Raw genomic sequence first — 25,050 nt, 5'->3', positions numbered from 1 at the left:
GAGACATTCGACATTAATTTGAGTTCTAGACTTATTGAACGCGGTTCTACTTCAAGCACTTCTCAACTAGTGACTCGCATTCAATTTCATTAGAAAGCCAATCAGTAGGATAAACAGTCGTACTCATGTCAGACTCATTAGGTAAACTGTGGGTAATTTTGTCCTACAGTTTGGGGGGGGGGGGGGGGTGTTCAGTCACTCTTTCCTGTGAAATATTCCGCCATTAGCTTTTGGAAGAGGCACAGGTTTTAATTTTGTTCAAATGCGCATGTTTTTTGCAGAGAAAAAAATAAGAAGAAGCAGAACAGCAATGTGTACAATTTGGCAAGAAAAGTTGATGCCACAAAAGGGATTGCAAGTACACATTTAGGGCGCATATCCTCTTCTTTACTTCCACCATTCTCTCCTTGTTTGACCTATTAATATTCAAAACCAAATGCAAGGGTATGACTCGTTTAAAGTGTTATTGCAAGTGCATGTCCGTAAAACTATAATGGTATACGATGATGCATCACAAAGAATGGGAGTTTTTCACCAGATGAGTACAAATTGTCGTAACTTAAATCAATGTTAGAAATCATTTCAAATGGCAAGTTTCGTTGTCCGCCCCTCCCTTTCTCCCTCTTGCAGACAACCAACGTGTTTATCTTTGCTCGGTTTGCTGTGTCTTCAGTACACGCCCTACAAAAGACAGACATACTCAGGGTCTGTCGACCCCGTGTTCTCTTGGTTGCTAAGTCCTACAGCAGGCTGGCCACTCGCCTCCCTTATTCAACAACCCAGACACACAACGTTCATTAAATAAAGTGATTTCATTCCCAATCTATTAAGCCAAACACCCACCCCACTGATCTACTATAAAAGCAGGCGACTCTGGCGTAACGGGTTGCCGAATTTTGGCCTCAGGGGACTTTAACGCGAGCAGGTGCGCGCAGGCCCTAGGAGAGTAAATATATCCAGTCTAATTATATTTCTATTCCAAATCATTTCGCGTAAATTTGTCCAAACATTTAGGCTGGATGCGCTCGCGGCAGACAAAGCACGCTGGTTACAGAGATCAAAAGGCCGGTAGAGCAAGTCATCAGAACTGGCTGTGCGTGATACACACACATTTCCATAGCTGAATGACGCCCGGCGAGGGTAGCTTTCTAATGTTGACTCTACACATATCAATAATTTCTCTTTTTCCCTGCCGAACCTGTAGCCACTGTAGTCGTGGGAGACGAAATGACGTCACATATAATATAATCCTAAATGTGTGGTCTCCCGAAGCCAGGATGTCAGTATACACACAATATGACCTGGAGATCTGAAATGTCCATACATTATAACATTATGTACAGAATCTACGGCTTGAAAGATGTGTTGTTGTTGTTGGTTTTTTTTTCATTGAGTTCCAAGTGAATGTCTTGCCAGTGCAAACGTTTATTACTCACTCATGCGCCTCCCCCCCGGAATGCATAAACACACACAAACACACACAGGTATAGGTCCTACATCTATCCACACTTACACACAAGTAAATACCATCGTCATCATGACAAAATATGAACAGATAACCTGTACGTGGAATAATATAGGCGTCAGTTAATAAGTTAATAATGCAAAGTGTCCTCATATATCAACCCATATACTAAGTACTGACGTCCCAACAGAAGCCGCCGACAAACCAATCGCCAGTTAGTTGCATCGACGACAAAGCACATCATGTATATAGACAGACCATCCTGGCCCTCTAAGAGCATGCAAGCCTCTTGCTAGCAGAGTACATGTATATTGTTTTGGATGAAATGCCATGAAAATGCATAACTCACGGACAACAAAGTGCGAAGGATATTGGTCTTACGGCATCATTTAAACAATAATACAAAACGATCTAAGATGAGTGTGAGATTACGGCAGAAATTACAAGTTATCAAGCAGAATGTCGTTCACGTACGAGGATGGACAAGTGGTTTACTTGTGAAAAGAATTATACCCACGAATGAAGCTTTCCTCTATACTTTGACGACTGTTGTGAAATATAGATAGTACTGCATGCAGGCGACTGGCGGATGAGCCTGTTACCATTTTTTTCTTCTCTTTTGTTGGAGAAAGCGAGGGAGAGAGAGATAGAGAGAGAGGAGGGGGGGGGGTGGGGAGGGAGAGAGGGGGAGTAGACACAAAAGCAGTAATTATCTGTTCATCAACGCTCTCCTTAACTACAAATTCGTGCCAGACAGCATATCAGACTAATCGAGGACCAGCAGCTGTAGACGGTGCTTTTTTAAAAACTTACCATTTACTAGTAACAAACATATATATTAGGAGTATAATGTGCAAGATGAGGCGTATAGTTGAATAACATAAAAAGAAGGCGTCTAGCAGTGTTTCGTTGGTATAATGTCAAGGTCGGCTGATAATGATTCCTCATCGTCATTTCGCCCAGACGGATGACCTTGGACATTTATGGCGTAGAGAGAGAGAGAGAGAGAGAGATAGATAGATGGATAGATCGAGGGAGAGAGGGCTGGTGTATGAGGGTGAGCACTGGTGAGAGAATTTTGTGCTGGTTGCTGCATAATGAGACGTTAATAACACAGCCTTTGTATATTTTCTTCGACGAGGCAAAGATTATCATTGATACACACAACCTTCCGCTATTGATTACGTTAATGAAATGTATAATGCAATTCTGCGTAATTGAATAGAATCCTCGCCATAAGTAGGAGACACTTTAAAGGCTATAGGACCTGCAGTCAACCCGTTTTTATACAACTGACAATTTTCAGAGTATTATTCGAGCTTTCGGAAACAGGTATAGCCATCGCGCGAAAGATTTCACATTTTTTTTGGGTAATATATTCAAATGCCACGGAAAGGATGTATTACATCAATCTTGAAATTTGTTGTTTGTAAACCTTGTTTATTTGTTGTTTTTATAATCTCACAAAGGAATATTCATTGCGCAGTATTTTCACAATGGCCTTACAGAATAGAGAGCTTTCAACGTGACGAAAGCAGTTGTCTTATTTTCGGTTAAACTGTGTATAATCTGTGGCAATTATATCATGACTTGATAAATATAAAAAAAAACCAAGAATATTTGATGAGGATTACAGTGTTTGTACAGCATACATAGTAATTCCATACAGAAATCCGATTTGTGTGAATCCACAATGTTGAATCCGTGCACACACGCGGTATGCATTTGGATACACCACGTGTGTGCAGGAGATTCACTGTTTAACACAGGGTATGTGATCTACACATTCGGCATGCTTTTTCAAATGGATGAAAACCAAAAATAGTTTCCATCAGTTCTCATTAGCTTTAAATATAATGTCATACGATATAGACTTGTATCCGATGTTTAGGAATCATCAATGGACTCCAACTGGAAACTGCCATCGAATCATGTTCTTTTCTCTCTTCTCTCGTATACTCCACGGAAATAATATAGCAGACAACCTTGAAATATCAATTTAAGATAATATGACACCTATGGCGGTGAAAGCGAAAGTAAGAAATATTACCTGCGCTTCAAGGAGGCACGGAACTAAAGAGAAGTTTGAATCTCACATCCTGTTTCGAACACTTGGCTCTCACACAACCTACTGCACTCTTTTCACTGTAAACAATATAGCCTGCCGGAGAAGCATTACTTTCCCTACTTTGTTATCAATCATTTCATGGGCAACGCTGCTATTTTGCGAGACAATGAAATCAGCCAAACACCTGCCAAGAGACTAGTTCCGATAATGAATACGACACTCCGATGGGAAGGGAATCGATCATCACTGCCGGATTTTACGAGGCTTATGCTACGACTCTACGAGAGGATTCACAACATGACGACAGACTGTTCAGCAGTATTATCTTTCAATATCGATAGAATATTGCATGCATAGGCTTGTTTCCAGTCGTTTATCTTCTAACGTGTAATTGGTGGGTTTTTTTCCTTTCTTAATAACATTACAATCTATCACACAACGGTCATTTTCGTTGTAACTGAAATTATGATTTTATGGACAATACAAACCTGAAATTAATAAATGCATGTGTTTATTTTAGTTGAGCACTTTCAAATGTTGTTGATCATATTATTGATATGCCCCTGATACACTCTGGATTCCAGTTAAAAGGATTGAATTCTTCTTAAAAAACAACAACAAAAACAGTGCGATTAAGGAAATAAAAGGGCAGAGAATTTGCACGCATTACATTCCACAGCATGTTCAAAGTGACTGGAATTTTAGGTAAAAAGAATTAAAACTGGGTGGAAAATCCTCATGACGATAAGGACGTTTGCTGATTAACGGAAATTCCATGTTTTGTCGAGAAATATTTATATTTGCTATGGTGACATGTACAAAATGAAATGAAGTTCTAACACTTCACTTCACCTTTGTATGCCAGTGTCCCTATATGACTTGAAAACAAACCTTGTGTGGCTTTCCATTTAAAATTGAATGGAAGAAAATAAATCATACCTTCACATTAAAGTCATTGTACCCTTCAAGTCAATATATTTCAGTGTAGAGTTGTACCAGAATTACATGATAAATTTGAAGTGGGAGGGATTAGATTTGATATATTGACCATAAATTCAGTAGTTTAAGTTTGTGAGATTAAACATTTGCAAGCTAACGGAAGGTGACAGCGTAGCATGATCTAGACTACTTCACTAATTGTGACCTATATTAGTATTCACGTTGCCATGCCAACACGTCCAGTATGTTCTGGTCGTATGCTTGATATCTGACATGTTCTTCTCATTGATGATTCTCTTGAGTTTTGTTTATTTAAATGTTTAGGGCCTGATGTTTTAGATCTCTGCACACGAATGCTTTATCTAAGTCGACTCGAACATTTGCGCCTAACTTTCAAAATACGGATTGTTTCCACGTTTCCTGCGGGGAAGAATTCGTGTCCACTGTCAGTGAAATAATACATTGCCTCATGTAGACATTGCGTCTCTACTAGCAAAATTGACTAGACTCCTTTAATGAGCCTCAGTGGTCCAATCAAAAGAAGAATGTTACCTATTTACCCCTAAGCCTAAAAATATACATGAAACGATACATGACCGCAGCCAGTACGCATTACCTGGCTTAATTCGCTTACCTTAAGCGGCATCCATAAACTTTCTTACTTGTCTATAATGTGGGCAAATGTTTCTACGTACGAAGGTGGGCCGTTTTTCCATCGAACTTGCTTCAGACTGGATTCGTTAAGGGGGGGGGGGGGGGGGGTAAATCCGCCCTGGTTTCCAATCAATCTGCATATTATTTCCATCTACCCTTTACTTTCAGCTTTTAGAATGCTCTCTTTTGAAGTCGTTCTCATGAGAAAGGCCGGTCGGGTGGTCGTACCGACTTGTCCTTTGGCATTTCTGCTGTGTTTTAGCTTCGCAGATTGAGTTCGCTCTAGTAGAAGTCGCCCGAAATCAGGCGTAATGTGTCTCCGTCCATATCTACCGAAGCTTGGCCTCTCTTTGCCTGCGTTCAAGGCGGTCCCGTATTGTTTCAACGAGTCAACCATCACCAAATTACGGAATCACAGACAACAAAAACTCGATAATTTTACAGACTCATCCAGTAGAAGTTGATAGCTTCCCTTATCGAGAACAGGCCTACTGATATACATTTTTGCTTCTTGTCTCCCTGCAATAATGTCACAGAAAAACAAAACCCGATTGTGTTGTCTTGAAAGAGACTACCGTGCCGTCTTGAGGTCATTCTTGAATGATTACCGATGCCTCTGTCCTCGAACTCTCTCGATTGAAAATAATTCGATGACGGAACAGGGAGAGAAGGCCTTCCCTTCGCCTGTCTTCTCTCCAATCCAATGTCCTCTATAGCTCCCGAGGCTACAGTGTTTGTGCTCTCCCGTGTCTTAGTAGTGCTACATTCACGTCTAATCAAGACGTGACATTCGTCAGCTGCCTTATCAGACTCACCTCGGGAGCACTTAATTGGTGGAGAAAAACTTTCTCTTCTTTCTCAACAACATAATTACACAAAAATGAAATATCTATCTTTTTTTTTCTTCAACTGATCAGACTCTAATCAGCACATTTATTATAATCTTCACCAACATTATGATGTGTTCAGTTCTGGTTTCTATTTGAAAATCATTTGCCGTTTCTGTAGTGTTTTTATGAACTGATCATGCAGACTTTAATCCACACTTATATCTTCACCAACAATTATGATTTTTCTCAGTTCTGGTGTCCATTTTGAGAGAATGTTTACCATTCCGTAGTGTTTTCATTTGCTTGTTTGTTTGTTTGTTTGTATGTTTTTGTTTTGCTTGTATGCTTGTTTTGTTTGTTTTTGACCGCTGAAAATCTGCTCAGAACGCAAACGAAGACGGTTTATCACGTTCTCGTTGAATGTGAGCTAAATTTAAATCTAGTTACTGAAGCCAACGATGATCTGGGGTATAAACGTTGATTAGAAGAAGTCTGAGCGTTGAAAAGTGAGATGAAGGTTGCCGCGACGTTACACAGTTTGAACTCTTTCCTCTTTTGATGTCACTTCGACTATCTGCTATAAAGGTATAGTGAAGTATAAAAAGGATAATATTCGGGTGCAGGATCTCTTCGGTTTTTTCTGAGATATCCTATCATTTTCAGATACACCAGAAGGAAAATTGAATAATTTAACTGTTTCTTTTTTTGTCTATGTAAGCCTAAAGAAATAAGGTAACATACCATGACTCGAGTGCCGTTACACTTCACTCATGTCAGCGTATAAAAGGAAAGTTTTAAGATGAATAAAACATCAGGATCAGGCAGCATGTGTTTTGCCTAATTTGCAGAAGGCAGTGCATTTTATCAGTCGTGTTTTCTAGCCTCCATCCCCGCTTCAGCGCAGTTGATGGGTCTAATTGAGGTGGGAGTGTGGAACAAAGGAGTTGCCTTTTTCGTCCTATTACCCAAATGACGTCTGTGATGAACCGTCTGGCGTGAGTATATAGGACCATTAGACTAACAGGCCGATCAGTCACTCAGACTATTTTATTCCTCCATTTTGATTTGCCATGCCGCTTGATGGGAAGTAGTTACTAGTTCTCTGAACAATGCCAAATTGCTCTCGACAGGAAGGGAAATACATGGGGATAGCTTTCATTAGGTTATTAGAACAAGAAAAATACCAGGCCTGGTTGTCATTAATCTTAGTTCACTCCATCAACTTAACGAGTTTCCATCTCATATTCTTCATTAAGACCGTCGTCCCTTTTCACAGCGCTCTGCTATGCAATTGCTTCCATAGAATTATCCCTGTTTTTTTTTTTTCATCTTTCCAGCGGCACGCGTAAATACTCTTCAAAACACTTGGGCATGATAAACTAATTGTTGGCTTATGGCTCTAGCGCTTCAACTCGTTGAGCACCTATCGAATTTCTACGAAAGCTTCTCCCGAAAAAGAACACACAAGATTATTTTTTTTTTTCGTGGGAACTCAACTGTAAGGTTTAAGATTGAAGACTGGGGTGATTACAAAAAACAAAAAAAGTTTCTATTCCCTCCCGTGATGTCTCGACGAGTAACCGTGTCTTCCATTCGGGATCTTGTAGCGAAACCAACTCTGAACATAGATATAACATTTACATTGTAAGTCAGCGTACAGCAACACGTCCCTCTTTTGGCTTTCTGAAAGCCCAACACCCGATTGGACACATTAATTTATAGTGCACACCGTTGAATGTGTACTATACTCCTGAAGACACATGTGCTGGTAGTATGATGTCAGCAGATTAAACACAATTACCTAAAGGCGCACATGTTGTTGTCATTTCTCGAACAGGTGGTATATTTCTAACTAAATATTTTTATTTTTTTTTTCAACCATTTGCCTCATCTTTCCTGATTTGGAATGTAGCGTAGGCTTGACTTTTTGATGCTTTCTGTAAAACGAGGAATTTTTCGCGAGCATTTTAAATTTCGCGAATTTCGCGAGCGCCAAAATTCGCGAAATTAAAATGCACGCGAAAGTTTTTGTCGTATACTGCATGCATCGAACGCCAGTGGCAATTCGCGAAAATTTCATGCCACGAGAAAAGGCTGTCGGCTCCAATTCGCGAAAATTTCAATCCGCGAATAGTAAGTATTGCTGTGGAAAATATATTTTGCATTGTTGATAGACTATAGATTTCAGGTCTGGCCTCGCTCTCTATCCTTTCGTCTCCCATTCCCTTTCTTTTTTTCTCTCGCTCTTGTGCCTTGTCTGAGCAAAGAAATAAAAAAAAAAACCAAACAAACAAAGAATGAATGAATGAATGAATGAATGAATGAGTGAGTGAATGAAAGCATGAATAAATGAATGAATGAAAAAAGAAAGAAAGAAGGAAGCCGCCCTAAACTTTAGTTCGATAATCTTACATATCTTTGTGCGCAATGAAGCACCAGACACTTGCCATATAAGCGTACATATATATTCTTGCTGTGCGAGTTCCCCTTGAAATTCTTTGTCTGCCACGGTTCATTTACCGCCTAGCTAGTTCACCGCCTGCCTGTACCACTCGCCTAATACTCAAAATGCGCTGACTTCAGGACGGCTACACAGGAGCCATCTCGCCCTAGACACATGGGCGCAGGGCTGCCCGCATCTCGTCGCTGGGTGCCGCTTCTTGGGATTCTCCATAAAATGCAGTTTAACGAATTTGGCCTTGACGTCGAAAAGCCCCCTCCCACTCATCTGTTTATGATAATATTATTTTTCCTCGGGAAATATAATTCAGTTCAGTGAGGCTTGGTTCTATTCCTGCAAGTTAGAAAGACAGAGAGAGCATCATACACACGCACAAACACTCACACCCATCTCTCTGATAGAAATGTGTGTATATATACGTGTAACTATATCATTTAATTATTCTCGTTCAGGTATACGCATGAACATTTTCTCACATAGGTATTAGATCGACTCAATCAGCAACTGGTAAAATTCTGACTCAGATGTGCTCCATTCTAGGATGTATCTTACCCTGCAAAACCATACTCTCATTCCCATTATGTTGATATTAATCTGAGGAACCTGACCTATCAATTCATGTGATACCATGCCTCTCTTGTTATCAAAATGATCGCATTTGTCAGCAGTAACATTTTGTATCTTTCAGTTTTGTCTATTGTGCCGAAGTGGTTGTGTTCAACTTTGCCCTATAAAGTGAGAGCAGATCTTTAACTCGCTGCATGCCACATTAATCACCTGTTCATAGGTTTGTGTGCAAAATTTGTGCATAGTTGACTCATTGGTACGAAAGTGTTAAACATTAATATAATATATTATTACTATTGTATCATATAATTCATATTCTCCTACTCAAAGGTTGTGAACTATCCTGTCGATGTCTATATTTTTTTCTCTAATGATGTGACACATAAAAACTCATGAGTATGAGAGCGGCAGTCAAACAAGGTCCTCCGTCATCTTGATCATTGTAATTTTTAAGGGATCATTATCTTCACGTCATTGGCGAAGCATAATGCAATTTTCCCATTAAGCTCACAGCACGTCAGCACGAATTCAACAATCAGCTTTTGATGATTCGAATCGCTAACATCTTGCCGTGTCAGGGTAGGTGTCCCTTTTCAGAAGGTTTTGCATTCACAACGGATCGAGGTCAAGTTCAGCGTCTTTTGTAGCGACAGGTGAAATAAAGCAATATCCCGAAGGCAGCTCGTTATGAGAGTCAGTAAACCCAGATTACAATCTTTTTCTCTCTGGGTTCTGACAATAGCCGAATGCTACCTGGAGCGAAGGGGGAAATCAGGCTTGGAAGCAAGTCTTGAGGCAATACACAGCCCCCTGCCGCGCCTATGAATTAAATCGGATACAAGAAGCAGAGAGGGGCCAATCTCCACGTCACCTGTTCGGGTTGGGCGCCTGACCTTGACCATGACAGCGCCGTACTGAGTGAGGGCGTCTGCACTTTGTGAGCCAATTTTCAAACGAGGCTGCATTAGAGGGAGATGGCTTTTTTCCCCTCATAAATCCCCTGATGAGTTTTGATTGAAAGTCCATTCTTGATAAACGAGTAAAATGTCATCTCCTATTATTTCAAGGCGGGTATTTACTGACAACTTCATAGATCTGCTGATGTGGCGTCTGCACTATAGGTTTAATGTCATGTGTTTCTGTTTTGTTGTCTAAAAGGTAACTGTTATTCTTTAGCAATTAATTAGTTATGGACACCAACCAAAAGATCAGCTGTGATCTGTCTTATGATTTTAAAACACCATGTTGATGTCTGAAATATACGTACGTCCTTCAATGACTACCAGCAAGAGCTTTCTTCCAACTCTGGTTGTATACTCTTGACGACTTCTACGAATTTCTAAAGATAGCTCCAAGGATTTTGAGAAGGTCGTCGAATGGAGTTACAAAATTAAACTGTAAAACAAAAAACAAACAAAACGAAACACAAAGGCATTACCGGTGAACGTATTGGTATAGAAAAATTGAATGTCACAAAATAACCAAGACAAATGTTCTGAACAAAAAGAGTTACTATTGGTATTTTTATCATTATAATCATCATCATTATCATTGTCGTTGTATTCTGTATACTCGGTAGTAGCAACATTAGTAGTAGTACTATTATACGGCCTACTACTACTACTACTACTACTGCTACTACTACCATGACTACTACTACTACTACTACTACTACTACTCTTGCATCAACCCCATCTCTTCATGTTTGTTTTAGTTAATATTGTTTGATAGAATTTATGCATTTGTATATCCCCCAAAACATAGGACTGAGTGCCCTTCATGAAGATAAACGTCGTTGATCATTTCCAGTTTAAGGAAGAAGTACATTTTGTGATACACAGCAGATTTCAGATTATAAACTTTCTCATAAGAACACAACGTAATATAGACCATGATTTGCACCGCAGTTAATTCCATTGAGTGTAAAATAAGAGTTAAGATAGACATAATAGAGTATATGAAAATACTTCCACCTGTTCTAACCGCCTTCGCAGGCAGTTTAGGAGTGCATGGTAATCGAGAAAGCCGAAAAAGATAAAAAAATCTAGAAAATAGATTTTAATGCGACCACGCGACCAATATCGAAGGGATGGTCCTCAAATACTCTGTGAATACTCTTTTAAGTCAAACAGGACTACGATTAGGGAAGGTTTATGCGTCTTACAAAGAGAATCATCAGCAATAACGTAACATTCATACGTTTAATCTAAAGTCAACGGTTTTGCGGAAAAGGGATTTATTGAGAGTGTAGCAGAATTACTCCTGACCATGCATGTATGAAAGAATCAATCTATATTTGACGTGGTTGGATACGTGACGTGATCTCGCAATGCGGCCTTTTTCCTCTTTCCCATTGGATTTAATTTTTTATTAGCGATGAATCAACCTAATACCTGAAATATCTTATATCACCAATGACAATCATGATTATTGGATGAGGAAATTGTGTTTCAGTTCATTAGTTAAATTCAATTTAGTTCATTTCATTTTTTTCTTTTTCCACAAAACTAACATAATAATAGGAAAATGTACAAACGATCTTGAACGCACATTTTTTGTTTTAATATGTGAAATGGAAAATAGATTAACAATCAAACAAACAATAGTTGACTGCACAATGAAAATTAGAGGTATTAATAAACTGCAAGCATATAATCATACAATGTTTCCCACTGATTATGTAATAGGTTAATACGTTATCCATGCTCTGAGGGAAAAAAAAGAAAAAAGAAAACCCACTGCGGCTTTGCCGAATATTCTCCAGACTTATGATATAAACACTCCTCTGTCTGTCTATCTGTTTGTCTGTCTGTTTGTCTGTCTGTCAGTCTATCTGTCTATCTGTCTGTCTGTCCATCTGTCCACCCCCTCTCATTGCTGGTGATACAAACAGGAGCAGAAGTCTGTCTTTGGCCTTCACTTGACGACTAATATCTGCTCGTGTATTAGTCTTGCTCTTCCGGGCGTAGCAGTTGAAGTAGATACGTCACAGGCCCTAGGTTATTCAAGACCGACTTAAATGCACGGCGTTCCATAACACCACTTTCCAACTAGTGATAAGATGATTTGATATTCTTTTTTTCTTTTAAAGTCGAAGTCTCTAGCAAACTCTCAGTATACCCCTCAGTTGGCTCTGATCTCGAGTAGGAGTGTATAGAAACCCGTGTTGATTTGCAGACTAGTAGTTTAAGACACAAATGAAATTCCGGTTCCAATGTTCACCAAATTTGCGCTTAATCCGATATGGCATTTGCCAGTAAACGAAGCAGAATGTAGAAAAGGTCATGGGTAGCACGCAACAAAAACACAGTGATCTCTACGGCCACGCGCTCTTTTCATGTGTTGGGCCACACATGCATTGCAAATTATCATTACTACATTACCTTAACTTGCAACATGAAGAATTATCCCATCCTCCGTTTTGATTGATTGAAAGCGAATAGGTCAGACTTTTGAACAGGTAAATTAGGGAAATGTATACAAGTTCACATGACTGAACATTTCTGCTGCTTGCATAGCATGCCAAGGATGAAAGTTACTCCACAATGAAGTCAGTTACCATCCTTTTTATTCACAACGAAACAAGAGATACTCTGTCACGTGACCACCGAGTATCTCTCATCCTTCTCACCCTCCCCTCCTATTCATGACGTCATTTTTCTTCTTATACTTTTATCTGTCACTCACGATTAAAACTGATTCATGCGATTTTTTTCCATCTTTAAAAAAAAAATAAGATTTTAAGAATTACTTAGTTTTTTGTGTTTTAGTTAATCATCTATGTATGTTTGATTACTTGGTCATTTCTATTTTTTTGTCTGTCCATTTATATACAAATTCATTTATTCATCAATCAAAACATTATTAGATTTATCCAAGTATTAGGATATTTCTGCGTGTTTGGTATAGCTGCTTTTCCTTTCTTGTGTCTTTTTATAGATCTATTTATCTGCCCATTTCTCTAACCACTTCGGGTCCATGTGCATGTAGTCAGGTAGTGGTGTACATGATTAGTTTTACGTCATCACAATCGGAAAGTCGAGATTCTTTTCACAACTATAGCTGACCTACATTATTTACGAAAGCCTACTGACATTAAAGGACAAGTTCACCTTCACAGACATATGGGTTGACTAAATGCAGCAATATTAGTAGAACACATCAGTGAGAGTTTGAGCAAAATCGGACAATTCGTTAAAAAGTTATGAATTTTTGAAGTTTCTGCTCAGTCACGGCAGGATGAAAAGACTACGACTATAGCATGTGATGTCACATGAGTACAACAATGTCAAGAAAGAATAAAGAAAATTCAACATATTTCCATTTTTCTCGCATAACAAAAGAACACTCGACTTCTCTCTTTCAGAAGGCAGGGGGAATAATATTACCCTTAACATACGTCAGTAGCAAGTCGAAGAAATGTGCACTTTATTCAAAAAGTAAAGTTTTGTGAAATTCTCTTTTTATTTTCCTTATATCATGTATATAGTTGTACGCATGTGACATCACACACTGTAGTAGTCTTCTCTTCCAGCAGTGACTGCGCAGATACTTAAAATATTCGTAACTTTTGAACGGATTGTCCGATTTTCCTCAAACTTTCACTGATGTGTTCTACTAATATTGCTGCATTCTCTCAATCCTTATGTATATGATTTAGGTGGACTTGTCCTTTAATCAATGACGACACAAATGTACATTTTTTTTCTCGTTTGAACGACACATAGAAGTGTAATCTAAAAAAAAAATGAATAGGGTTGTTTCCATGGCGACAAGACACAGGTTTGCAGAAGGGCGTGGTTCGGATTCATTTAAACTGTTACCATGGTTACTAACACCAAGCTAGCTCATTGGGTATCGTAATGCCTATATGGGAGATGACTTAGCCAGCTGGTGAACATCGTGTATAGACAAATCTTAACGAGACATAAGTCTCTCCTTATGATTCTATATTTTTGGATGAATCATGACTTAGGGTGTCAAGTTTGCAACGCACATAGAATGCCAATTTCCTCGAGATGTTGTTGCACAGCAATACTCACCACAGATTCTTGTGATTTGAGGAAGTACAGTAGAACATAATTTCAAACTATTCATTTACCTGTGTAGAGCCTAATTCCTCTTCGCCTTTTAAACGCGAAGTCAAGTACAAAAAAAGACATGATGAGAGATTTGAATATTTTTAATTGATTCTTCTCAATACCTGACTGCACTCTCGATGGTATTCATGAAGCTTTTTGTATCGTTCTTCAATTGATTCAACATGTATGTCGTACTTGATAAAAAATCAGATCTCACGAGATATAGATTGCGAAATCATTTTTCAAAAGTGTCAGTCACCACTTAATTGATATCTAAGGTCAACATCACGAGGGTGTATAGTAGGGGTCTTGAAAACTTGCGATGAGGGGTTTCTAAATTCTCTACAGCAAAAACAAACAGACAAACAAAAAACGATCGATTCATACAACGCCTTTCTTCGGTTGACAAACAGGTGGTATATAAAGTTGATGAACTCCTGTCTTGTGCAGAACATATTTATTGCATCAAGCGCCCTAATTCTTATCATCGTTCAGCGAATGTAAAAAGAAAACAACGACACGTTGACACGCTGTGTTGTATCATGACACACGCAACACGCAGCCATTTTAGTCCTCATGTATATAAGTATGATGTTAAACAACGTGATGTAGATCAACGACTCCTTCGTCGCTAAGCGAAAACCTTTCTTTGTTTCTGATGTCCAATCATTGTCATCAGGCGAGCAGAGATCAACAATTATCCAAATCCAGGTTAGAAAATGTTAGCCAAATAACTTCTCGGGAGAAGGTAGCGAGAGATGGGGGAGGGAGGGAGGGGCGAGAGGAGAGGGAGAGAAGGAATGGGTGAGAGGGAAAGAACGGAAAAGAAAGAGGGAGGAAGAGATTTAAGATTTTCATAAAGTGTTCAACGTTCTGCGGCACACCTGTTTTTGTTAAACCGTATCTGTTCTTCCTGTGTATATTATGACCAGTTTCATGTCGGTTGATAGGCAAAATAAGCTCTACTACAACCACTATACGTAACACAGCATTCATGGCATATGTCTCTTTATATTATGTTTATTGGTCTTTCCCAAGTCTATCTTTAAACGCTATTCCCTCTTTAAAAGGATAATAGTCTGAAGTTATAAAACTGATAAGACATTGCTCAAATTTAGCTCTACTGCAGTCATATAGTTAATAACCTAGGTACAGTATAGTATAGTTATCTCTCTTCATATGTCTCTTTCAAGTCTATCTTTATTTGCTTTGACCTCTGTTAAAAGTGACAGATAAGACATGCGATACATTTTAGTCTGTTCAAATTTTGTTGTTGTTGTTGTTGTTTTTCTCAATCTCTCTCTCTCTCTCTCTAATTCATTTGACAAATTACCTTGCTCGCAAAGGGCTGTTCAATCCTTAGTGGTATATCTTACCTTGATATGAAACGAGCGTTTGATATGCTTTACACCTTATTGCTATATTGGTTGGTTTTCTTCTGGCACACGCGATCGATCTTATATCATACATTATGTTTGTCTTGACCTTGTGCTCGGTTGACATTGTGTGTGTGCATGCAGTGTGCATAGAACTTCAATATACCTAAATTGTGCACATGAGTTTGACCATGACATGATGTTTATTTTTATTGAATGAATTAATCAAGTTAAAGTTGTTATGGTAAGGCATATAAGTCACACAATATGTACCGTATAAATATTCTTAGATAAAGATGTGGAGAGATTAGATTGAAAGAAGAGAGAGAAAGAAAGAAGGAAGAGATCCGAGGAGAGAGAGAAATAGAAGAAGAAGAAGAAGAAGAAGAAGAAGAGAGAAAGAGAGAGAGAGAGATAGAGGAAGATAGAGAAAAAGAAAGAGATATGGAATCTATGTATAATCCTATGTATGACATACATTCAAGTGCATGTTCAAACTAAAGATGCGTGCCTTCTAATAACAACATATACGTAGGACCTACATATGGCACACAGCTGCAGCAGCCTTGATGCATACTGACACTCACGTAAAACGTAAATCTTGATCATACAGTTTACCTCTACACAGCCGTATTCACATCGCGCAACACAGACACACACTTGGGACCCCGGTGAAGTTTTGCTATAGGCCTATACGGCTGCGAGCGACGCCCAAGCGATATATTCGTGCATTAAAGAACAGCGCATAATGCGGGACCTTAAATTGTGTGTTTCGCCGTGCGGGGAATTTTTCATATCGGGCTATTCTTGCCCCGGGCACAGGGTAGCGATGATGGTATATATATGCTGCGATGTCTCGGCCCGCAAGCACAGTCAGGTGTAGTTAAAGTCCACTCAGGTTGTAGAGGAAAGAAAAGCATGAGAGATGTTGTTTGATACGGCCGGTGATTTCTACCGTTTTTTAGGCTCTTCCTAAATCGAGGGTGGATGGCTGGTTCTGGTACTACATCTTCAGAAATTCCATCTAATTCATGCACAATGTACCCGGAATCATACGAAAAATGCGTGCTGATTGGTTTTGAGTGCCTGCCTTCATTTTACCATTTCCTATGAAAAAGAGTGGATGCAATGTTTTGTTCTGTTTATTTCAAGAATTGTGTGTGTGTTTGTCTGTTTGTTAGTTTTGTAGTGATCAATTTTGATTTACAAAGAGCAACGAAATATTGTTTTTGCTTTTAATCAGAAGCCTATCAAAATTCGCTGCTTTCATTTCCGAATATGCTATAACGTGATTTTATTTTTGTTTTTGTCTGTTAAAGGCACTACATTAACTGGTGATGACAATTTCACGAAAAATAACCATGGAAAGTTAATGATTACAGCTAGTAAGTCAATTTACACCAGTCCACATAAAATCCTTGAACGTTAAATGGCTGGTTTTATTCTAAAATGCTTTTTTAGCTCACATGAAAAACATGAAGATCGTATCCGAAATCAGTGTGTTGTGTTTCAAACTTCACTACCGTAAAATGCATGTCACACAGAAGGCAAAACGTAATTACTACTACACCGATTTTCGGACAGGACTAGAGCTCTACTTCACGAACTATGTGAGGTGTCACACATTAATGTGACGCAAGCTTAATGATACGACTTTACATTACGTGTCTTTTTCAATGCCGACCGTATCACAAGCTGACCTCTAGATTTTCTGCTTTCCCCAAGGGGATTCTCTCTGGATCATTCTTATCAATATTTATTAACATTTAAATAAATAATCCTTATTTTCAAGGACACATGTTGCAACGAAGTAACCAATGCAGCCAGATCTATTTCATCAATATGAAATGACTTCTTTCTGTTTTTTTTTCGTTTCGTTTTTTTTTTTTTTGTTTGTCTGTTCGTTTGTTTTCGGGGGTTTTGGGCGGAGCATGACGAAGAATATGCATGTCGTTTTATTTCTTAATAAGCACAGTCTTGATATCGATTAAAAAAAAATCTCAAAAGTCGAATACGCCTATCATGACTGTTGACCGAACGATTCGATACAACTCTCGGAATGAATTGGATTGTTCTATTTATTTTGTTTTCTAGACTAGAAAATGTTATTCATGGAAAACTGTGCACACTAAATTTCTGTCGCATAATCTTTATACAGTATTAGAAAGTACACAAGTTATTAATATTGTTGTATAAAAAGACTGTGGAATGTTGAGTGTTTTATCCATTGCATTATGTTAAAAACTTTGCTATAGATATACTGGAAAGCATAATTTCTCCGCTTAAAGCTACGACCACTCTGAAAAAACAACATTAAAAAAATCAGAAATAATTCGATGAAGGTTTTGGGAATGGTTCGGTGTGGCACTATAAGCCCGTTTTAACCACGAGAGGATGGCACTGGCCTGGCAGCCTTTTGCAACTAAGATGTATATCTATATTTTCAAATAGATATGAAGTGCATGTAACCACGATACACAATAATAAATAGCGATGAGTTCAAACTTTCGATCTATAGAGAAATCCTTGAAAACGAACCAAAGATGTGTAGAATTCCCTTCTACCACTCTCCCTTACTTACTTCGGCCTTCTTTTTCACTCCAGCAGTGGCATATCATATCATTATCATAGTAACATATTATTCAGTTCATGTGTTGTTATTGCTATCAAAATTGCTATTGTTGACTGTTACTGTCATATTTATTGTTATCGTGATTACGAGTAGGCCCTACAGTTCGTGGTCAAATAAACATAGATAGATAAGATGTTACTTTTTTAATTGATCTTTTCTCTCCTGCGTACCGATGCTCTTACTTCACGTCATCTTTTTTCCACCGTGCATTTCTGTGGTATTATAAATCCGAAAGAGGCTCTTAGCATTTAAGTTCCCTTAAAATCAACCATGTTTTTGATGTATGCTCGCCTTCTACAGCAGGCAGTGTGTCCAAAAAAAAAAAATCAGTTGACACACCCTATTATGCTATCTAGACTTAACAAATAAAGTATATACGTCTGTATTCTCTTTGTCTATTGTGATCCGACGTTACGTTGGTCTGTTTTTCAGTACATAGCGGCTCCCTCCCACTGCTTTCTGTACCACGGCACGTATGCACACAATCTCTTGTTTCCCTTTCTATTCCCCCAAAGTCTCGTCCTTAATGAGAATTGATATTCTGCTCGACCTGCCCCAATATCAAATTGATATTGGCTGTATGACTCAAGAGCGGCTGTATAGCGGGAGGGTGGATCGGAGAGCGCAGACGACCCTATAGTGAATGATGCCAACGTAATAGAAGATAGATTGTATGTCCCAGCCAACGACAATGGCCAAAATGTCGCTGTCTGAGCGATGCCTGTGGTGTGCATGCTTCCAGCTAGCCCAATCCGTGTCTTCTATGTCCCCCGTTCGTCATAACGAACGATCATTACCTTCACTCGGCTCCACATGAGCATAATTTCACCGTATACATAGGTGGTGTATATGTTTACCTCGCAGGACTAACATGACCTGAAAACACCGACATACGCGAGACTTTTCAGTTGTAAATGGATAAAGATTGAGAAAAAGCCCAGAAGCTGACTGGGAAATGTTGGTACAATCTTAATTTAATCGAGTGCATATAGAGTATGTCAGAATGTAAGGAGTGTTTCATATTATCAGGCCCCACATTATTGCTACTGATGAAAACAATGATGTAGTTATGACGTATATCCCTTTTCTCACGCATACCGGTGTAGGCTTATGTGTTGTGGGTATGTTGTTCAGTATGCCTATGGAGATGCTTGCTGCCTATGACTTGTAACATGTAGGAAAACATGGTACGTGGGTGCGGCCATATGTGAATGGTCTTTTAACCCGTAATACACTTGGGGATAATATACTCCTGATAGAAGGAGTACACCACCACTTCTACCACATATTCAACGTCTTAAATTATTCTGTAATCATCTGAAATATAATAATTTACTGTTATTTCGTCACGCATTTCGTTTACGATTTTGTTTTAACTACGCACCTAACTTCTGTGCAACATCGGCTGTATATTTTAACTTCGACAACCGATATGTCTTATTATTGTGAGGCTGCAAAGACAGGTACCTTTACAGCTAGGATTTCCTTTATTGGTAGAAATTGATATCACTTTGGCAAAAGTTTGTGCCGACATTTTACTTCTTCGTACAAGGTTCTCGAGAACTTGGGATGCGAGCAAAGTATTTTCTTCGTTTGGCTGTAGAAGGGATGAGGCTAGTGTATCAGGAATTAAGCCAATTTGATATATCCGCATTACCACAGCTGCTACTGACAGCAACATTAAGTAAAATGTAGATTTTGCAACTAACAACTACTTGACAAATTGTCCTACATCGACACAAATAAACCCGAAGTAATCAATGTTTAGTAGTAGCCATGATACAAAATCACGGTCATAATTCATACATACTCGTGCAGAATTCTAATCTAGGCCCTACGACCTCCTAATCACCGGACAAGCGTTTTATCAACTGGACCACCGAGCTTCCGCCCGACAGCCAGTGCAGGTTCTAATCCTTACAGCATGCAGCGGGTACTGTGTGTTTTGAAAAGTGAAAATGACTGGAAAGAGTGGTGTTAGTTCTCTACCCAATGAAATTAAACAGGAATATCATTCTCTATGTCGTTTCCTACAGGGAGCCTAGCTTGGCAGAACGGTGGGCCCTGGAAAGAGCATCGTCGTTTCATGACGTCGACATTGAGAACGCTTGGCGTTGGCAAGAACGGTATGGGCGACAGGATAGGTGAGGAATGTGGGTATCTATGTGACTACCTCGATGAACTTGGCGGGAAACCCATCAATCCATATCAGCTTGTCGTCTGCACCACATCGAACATTATGAACGCTGTGACGCTAAGCAAGCGTTACGACTACACCGACCCGCACTTCATCAAACTACGACAAAATTGCCGGGAGATCCTCGACAAACTCTCCAATACCTCCATCCTCAACCTCCTCCCGTTCCTTTACCACACTCGCTTTTGTAAGAATTACCGACTTGCTGTCGAGAACATGACTCGCTATGTCCAGAACGAGGTCAGTGCCCACCGGAAGTCATTCAACAATAACGCCCTGCGTGACGTCATAGACTTTTACATCAAGGAGGTTGGACGGACGAGGCCGGGATCGAGTCACGGGGGCGACGAAGGTGGCGATCAGGAGGGTCAGATCAATGAGAACTTTATCTGGAGGGGTGTCCTTGATCTTGTCATTGCTGGTGTGGACTCGACCTCGAACCTCGTCATGTGGACTCTTTTACATCTAGCGTATTATCCTGAACTGCAGGAGAAGGTACGATATGAGCGAGAACTCGATATAGTATAATTACGTCTGCAGCATTTTACGCATATTTCTATTTTGATATAATGACAAATCATACTTGATATGAAATAACATTGAACAGTTTCTTGCTTTCTACTTTGCTTCTACGGTAAACATACAAATAATTAATGCGCATTGAGCTTATAAAAATGTGTCGTTACGACACTTGGAAAAAGAAAAGTTCCATTAATCTCCACGACATCACCAAACCATACAGTCAAAAATTTGTCTTGGTCCTACACTACCTCCAAGTTTCCATTGGAGGTCATCTAATTCGTTTGTCAAATAGTTATGTAAACATATATATATATATATATATATATATATATATATATATATATATTATTTTTTTTCTGTCGGTACCAATTCTTACCGTTTGTATTATAATTCTTATAGTGATCTGTGAGTGTGTGTATTTTTATTACTTCTTCCATTAACAACTTGTTTCTCTAAGGAGATGGCTAGTAACTGATCAGTTGGAATCAGTGGGAATGCTGGGGATGATTGTTCCAATTCTTGTGGGATTCATTTAAGAGTACATTATATATCTATTGTGTGAACATTATTTGCTTCAGAACGGTCTCATAATCACGTAATGTGCTCTGTAATGCTCCGTCACTGTACAGGCATGCTAACCTGGAAACATCAAACTGCACATTACTTGAATATGAGACCATTCTGAAGCAAATAATTTTCACACAACAACAGATATGTACTCTTAGATGAATCCCACAAGGATTGGAACAATCATCTTCAGCATTCCCACTGATTCCCACTGATCAGTTACTTGATAGCCATCCCCTTTAAGAGTAAACGTGAATTCAACAGATGGGTGGATTGTAATATTGCATTGTAAGCAATGCGATTGGCCCAATACATCTGCGCATGCTATGTGGTTTCAACAAAATGACAACATCCGATCCGACGCCATTACTTCATATCTACAGTGTAAAATGAGAGTGCGGATGACCTGAAAATCTTCATGAAATGATATGAAGTCAAGTATATTGAATTTTCACTTTTTTTTTCATCTGGAAGTACTAGCATTTGAGCTCTAAGTTACTGGAATTATGTACATTGATTTACTAACAAATTACTAATGGTTGGTACTCAGTGTAATGAATTGTTTATTGGTAAACTCGTGTAGCTTGCAAGATCGTGGAGATAGCGGCATGCAAAGCTGAACGGAGTTCAACCTTGCTTCTTGTAATCAAGTCCTATAACTCATCAACCATTCGTTCAATGACCACAAAGTCATTTCCTCCTAAGATGAAGAGTTTGTTCCAGTATGTCTAAAAAGATTTAGTCCTTGTGTGTTCCATTCAGGTCCATGCTCAGATAGACGCCGTGGTAGGACGAGACCGAGTACCAACCATCGAGGACCGGTCTAGCCTCCCGCTCATCACGGCTATCACGCAGGAGATTTTACGGACGCGAATCGGCACGACGACTGTGCCACATCACACGGCAGAAGATACCTACCTCGGGGATTACTTCGTGCCCAAGGGCACACAGGTAAGAAGTAACACCTTACCCTTCTGACTCATTGTAGCCTCTTATCTTAATAAGCACTACCCGGGGAAAAAAAGGAGAACAGGAATAACCTAGCATTGTAAAAATGCCCCCTAGTGGCCAAGAAGGATGTATTAGTTTGTAAAACACGGTACCTTGTTTGAGAACCAAATGTGTTGCGTCAGGACAATAATTACCCCCCCCCCCCCCGGCTAAATAGGCCTACCACTTATTGGCTTAGTGATATGGCTATAGTAAAGATTATGGGGTTAGGGTTAGGGTTAGGGTTAGGGGAAGGGATAATGCTTACCCTATAGAAACCAGCTATTCTGATCACGATATTCCACCACATGATGTGGATATGAATTCAATCAATCACCCATTATGACAATTTATGCATTTTTGTTGAATTCATGGCAGGTTCTAGGGAATATCTGGAGCATGCACCACGACCCAGCGGTCTTCGAGGAACCCAACAAGTTCCGGCCGTCTCGTTTCATCTCGGAGAGTGGGGAACTCATCAACCTTCAGTCTCTCAAGACCTTTGGTATAGGTAAGCTTCTCCATAACCCTACCTAAGATTCCCCGACACTTCAGGCGTGGTTAATACCCCCATTCGTCAGAGCTTTTCTCTCATCAGTCATTCCTCGAAAGCAAAGTTTGTTGCTTCCGGTGACCCACCAAAGTGCATCGGATCGCAATCTGATGAATTCTACTTGTGTTGGTCGACTATCAGGTGAGTGTCAGACATATCGCTCTTGCGCTCTAACGATCTTGCCTCATCGGATCACCCCCGACTTGTCTGATACTGACCTGATAGTCGACCAAAACATGTCGGACCCATTGGTCTGCGATTCGATACATTTCGGCGGGTGACCGGAAGCGATAAACTTAGCATCCACTGAGTGACAGACGAAAGAAAATCTCTGTGGAATGGGGGTATTACAAGGCTCTATGACATTACCTTTTTGAAATTACCTGCGACAATATTGCTCCCATGAAAGATCTGCACGCAGAGCCAAACATAGATTCTACCCACAAACATAATCCTAACCATGCTAACCCTTATCGTAATCCTCGCATCAAACTAAACCTAAAAACCCATCACAACCCCCTAACCCTAACTTTAAGTCCTTGAAGATAAGACCGGAGCATTCTTTTCACAGGAGTAAAATTGTCGTTTCACCAGTTAACAATGCTGCGCACATCCGCTTTTAAAATACATGGTAGTTGTCTCGTGAACAGAAATGTATTGATATTTTTCAAAAAGTGGCAGAGTGCAGATGTGCCTTCTAGTGTCTTTTCTCAAGTTGTACGCAATACTTAAAGCCATTTACGCCCATCATAGTGATCCTCTTATTTGGGTGTCACAATGTGATCCCATCTTCATTTTTAGTAGATAGTAGTTTTAAGAGCTTCGATTGACCAGCAATAGTATCATCTTGTGCTGATGCACATAAATTTTGTAGTTGAGGATAGATTCTTGTTGTTTTTTTACCACAGCTATTTTTCAACTTCATAAAGACACGTCTTATTGCACGAAGCAAATCAAATATTGAGTCGATGATATGCGATACATGACAGAGACATAAATATATAGGAAGTCGGTGTGGAATTATCAATGCGCCGAGTGTGCAGTTGGTTTCGAACTGAAGGCAGGAAAGAATATGTGAATAGCCGTGCATGTCGTTTTTATCTTTCTTCTTGAAAGCATTGAAGATTTTTTTTAAAGATTTTATTACATAATGTATTGGAATATCTGATAAGTCTGTCCGGCCATTAATACAATGATCACTGCACTCAGTGGATATTGACACCAGCTGTATTTGTTGTCTTTACTTCTTTCGTTGCTTGCAGGTCCGAGAAAGTGTCCCGGTGAAATCATGGCGCAACAGGAGAACTTTCTGATCATGGCCATCCTTCTCCATCGCTATCGCCTTGTCTTCCCCGATGACGAACCGGTGCCAAACATCGAAGGCAACGTCCAGGGAATGATGCTCCTCCCCGACCCCTACCGCGTCAGATTTGTTCGTCGATAGAGTGATTTATTAATTTTTGTCTGTAGAATAAGGTTCTTTCGTCTAGTAAGAAGTATCTTTTCATTGGTACGACGAGATTTTTGTTTATCGATAGGACTGTTCGTTCGATAGGAAGAAATATGTTCATGAGCTATGGGAAGAAAATGTCCTCACAGTATAAGCCGATACTCACCATCGCCGCCCTTCTCATGGTGTTCAACTTCTGACGTCACGAGAAAGAAGGATTACCATTGGCTAAGCTCATGTACCGCGGATATAATCAAGTGATAGATAACCCGGAATCCTGACAGCGCGTGTTTGAACATTTTGCTTTAGCCGGTGATTCGGCTGCTAACCAAGGGAACTTTGGGGCAGTGGCCGCGGCAGCCTGGAGAGCACGCGTATCGAAAAGGACGTGTAGGAGCTTCTGTGAGTTTACATGTGAGTCGGCAGGTGGAAGAGGAACTACGTCACCTCGTGTTCAATGGGGGAGTTCACGGTTAGCGCCTGTCTCATTGCCCCTACTACACCACAGATTTTTAAATAACATGGAAATGTCTTGTCATGAAGCATTCTTTGCTGAGACACGCCATCTTTGTAATCAATGTCTCTCAAATGCACGGAAAGCTTTACTTAAATATCAATGATGAATCATTGTAACTTGTACAATCTATCAAGTGTGAAACACGTAACTTAACTATTCCAAGCCTCATTTGCCTGAGGAT

At 39.6% G+C, this 25,050-nt stretch overlaps 1 protein-coding gene across 1 annotated transcript in view; it reads left to right on the top strand.

The window, feature by feature from the left end:
• Positions 1–24,346, top strand: part of LOC139733640 (cytochrome P450 2U1-like) — a 39,685-nt gene extending 15,339 nt beyond the window's left edge. The window contains exons 2-5 of the mRNA XM_071644454.1: positions 20,110–20,765; positions 22,122–22,310; positions 22,728–22,860; positions 24,165–24,346. Of these exons, the coding sequence (XP_071500555.1) occupies positions 20,110–20,765; positions 22,122–22,310; positions 22,728–22,860; positions 24,165–24,346 (1,160 nt within the window). The remainder of the gene's footprint in view (positions 1–20,109; positions 20,766–22,121; positions 22,311–22,727; positions 22,861–24,164) is intronic.
• Positions 24,347–25,050: the final 704 nt, after the last annotated feature.

Source organism: Diadema antillarum, unplaced genomic scaffold (genome assembly GCF_040938485.1).
Source record: "Diadema antillarum isolate AM-2024a unplaced genomic scaffold, OU_Dant_1.0 seq00000485_RagTag, whole genome shotgun sequence".
Classification (NCBI taxonomy): Eukaryota; Metazoa; Echinodermata; class Echinoidea; order Diadematoida; family Diadematidae; genus Diadema; species Diadema antillarum.
Note: the sequence above shows the minus strand (reverse complement) of the source record. Positions and strands in the feature narration are given on the sequence as shown.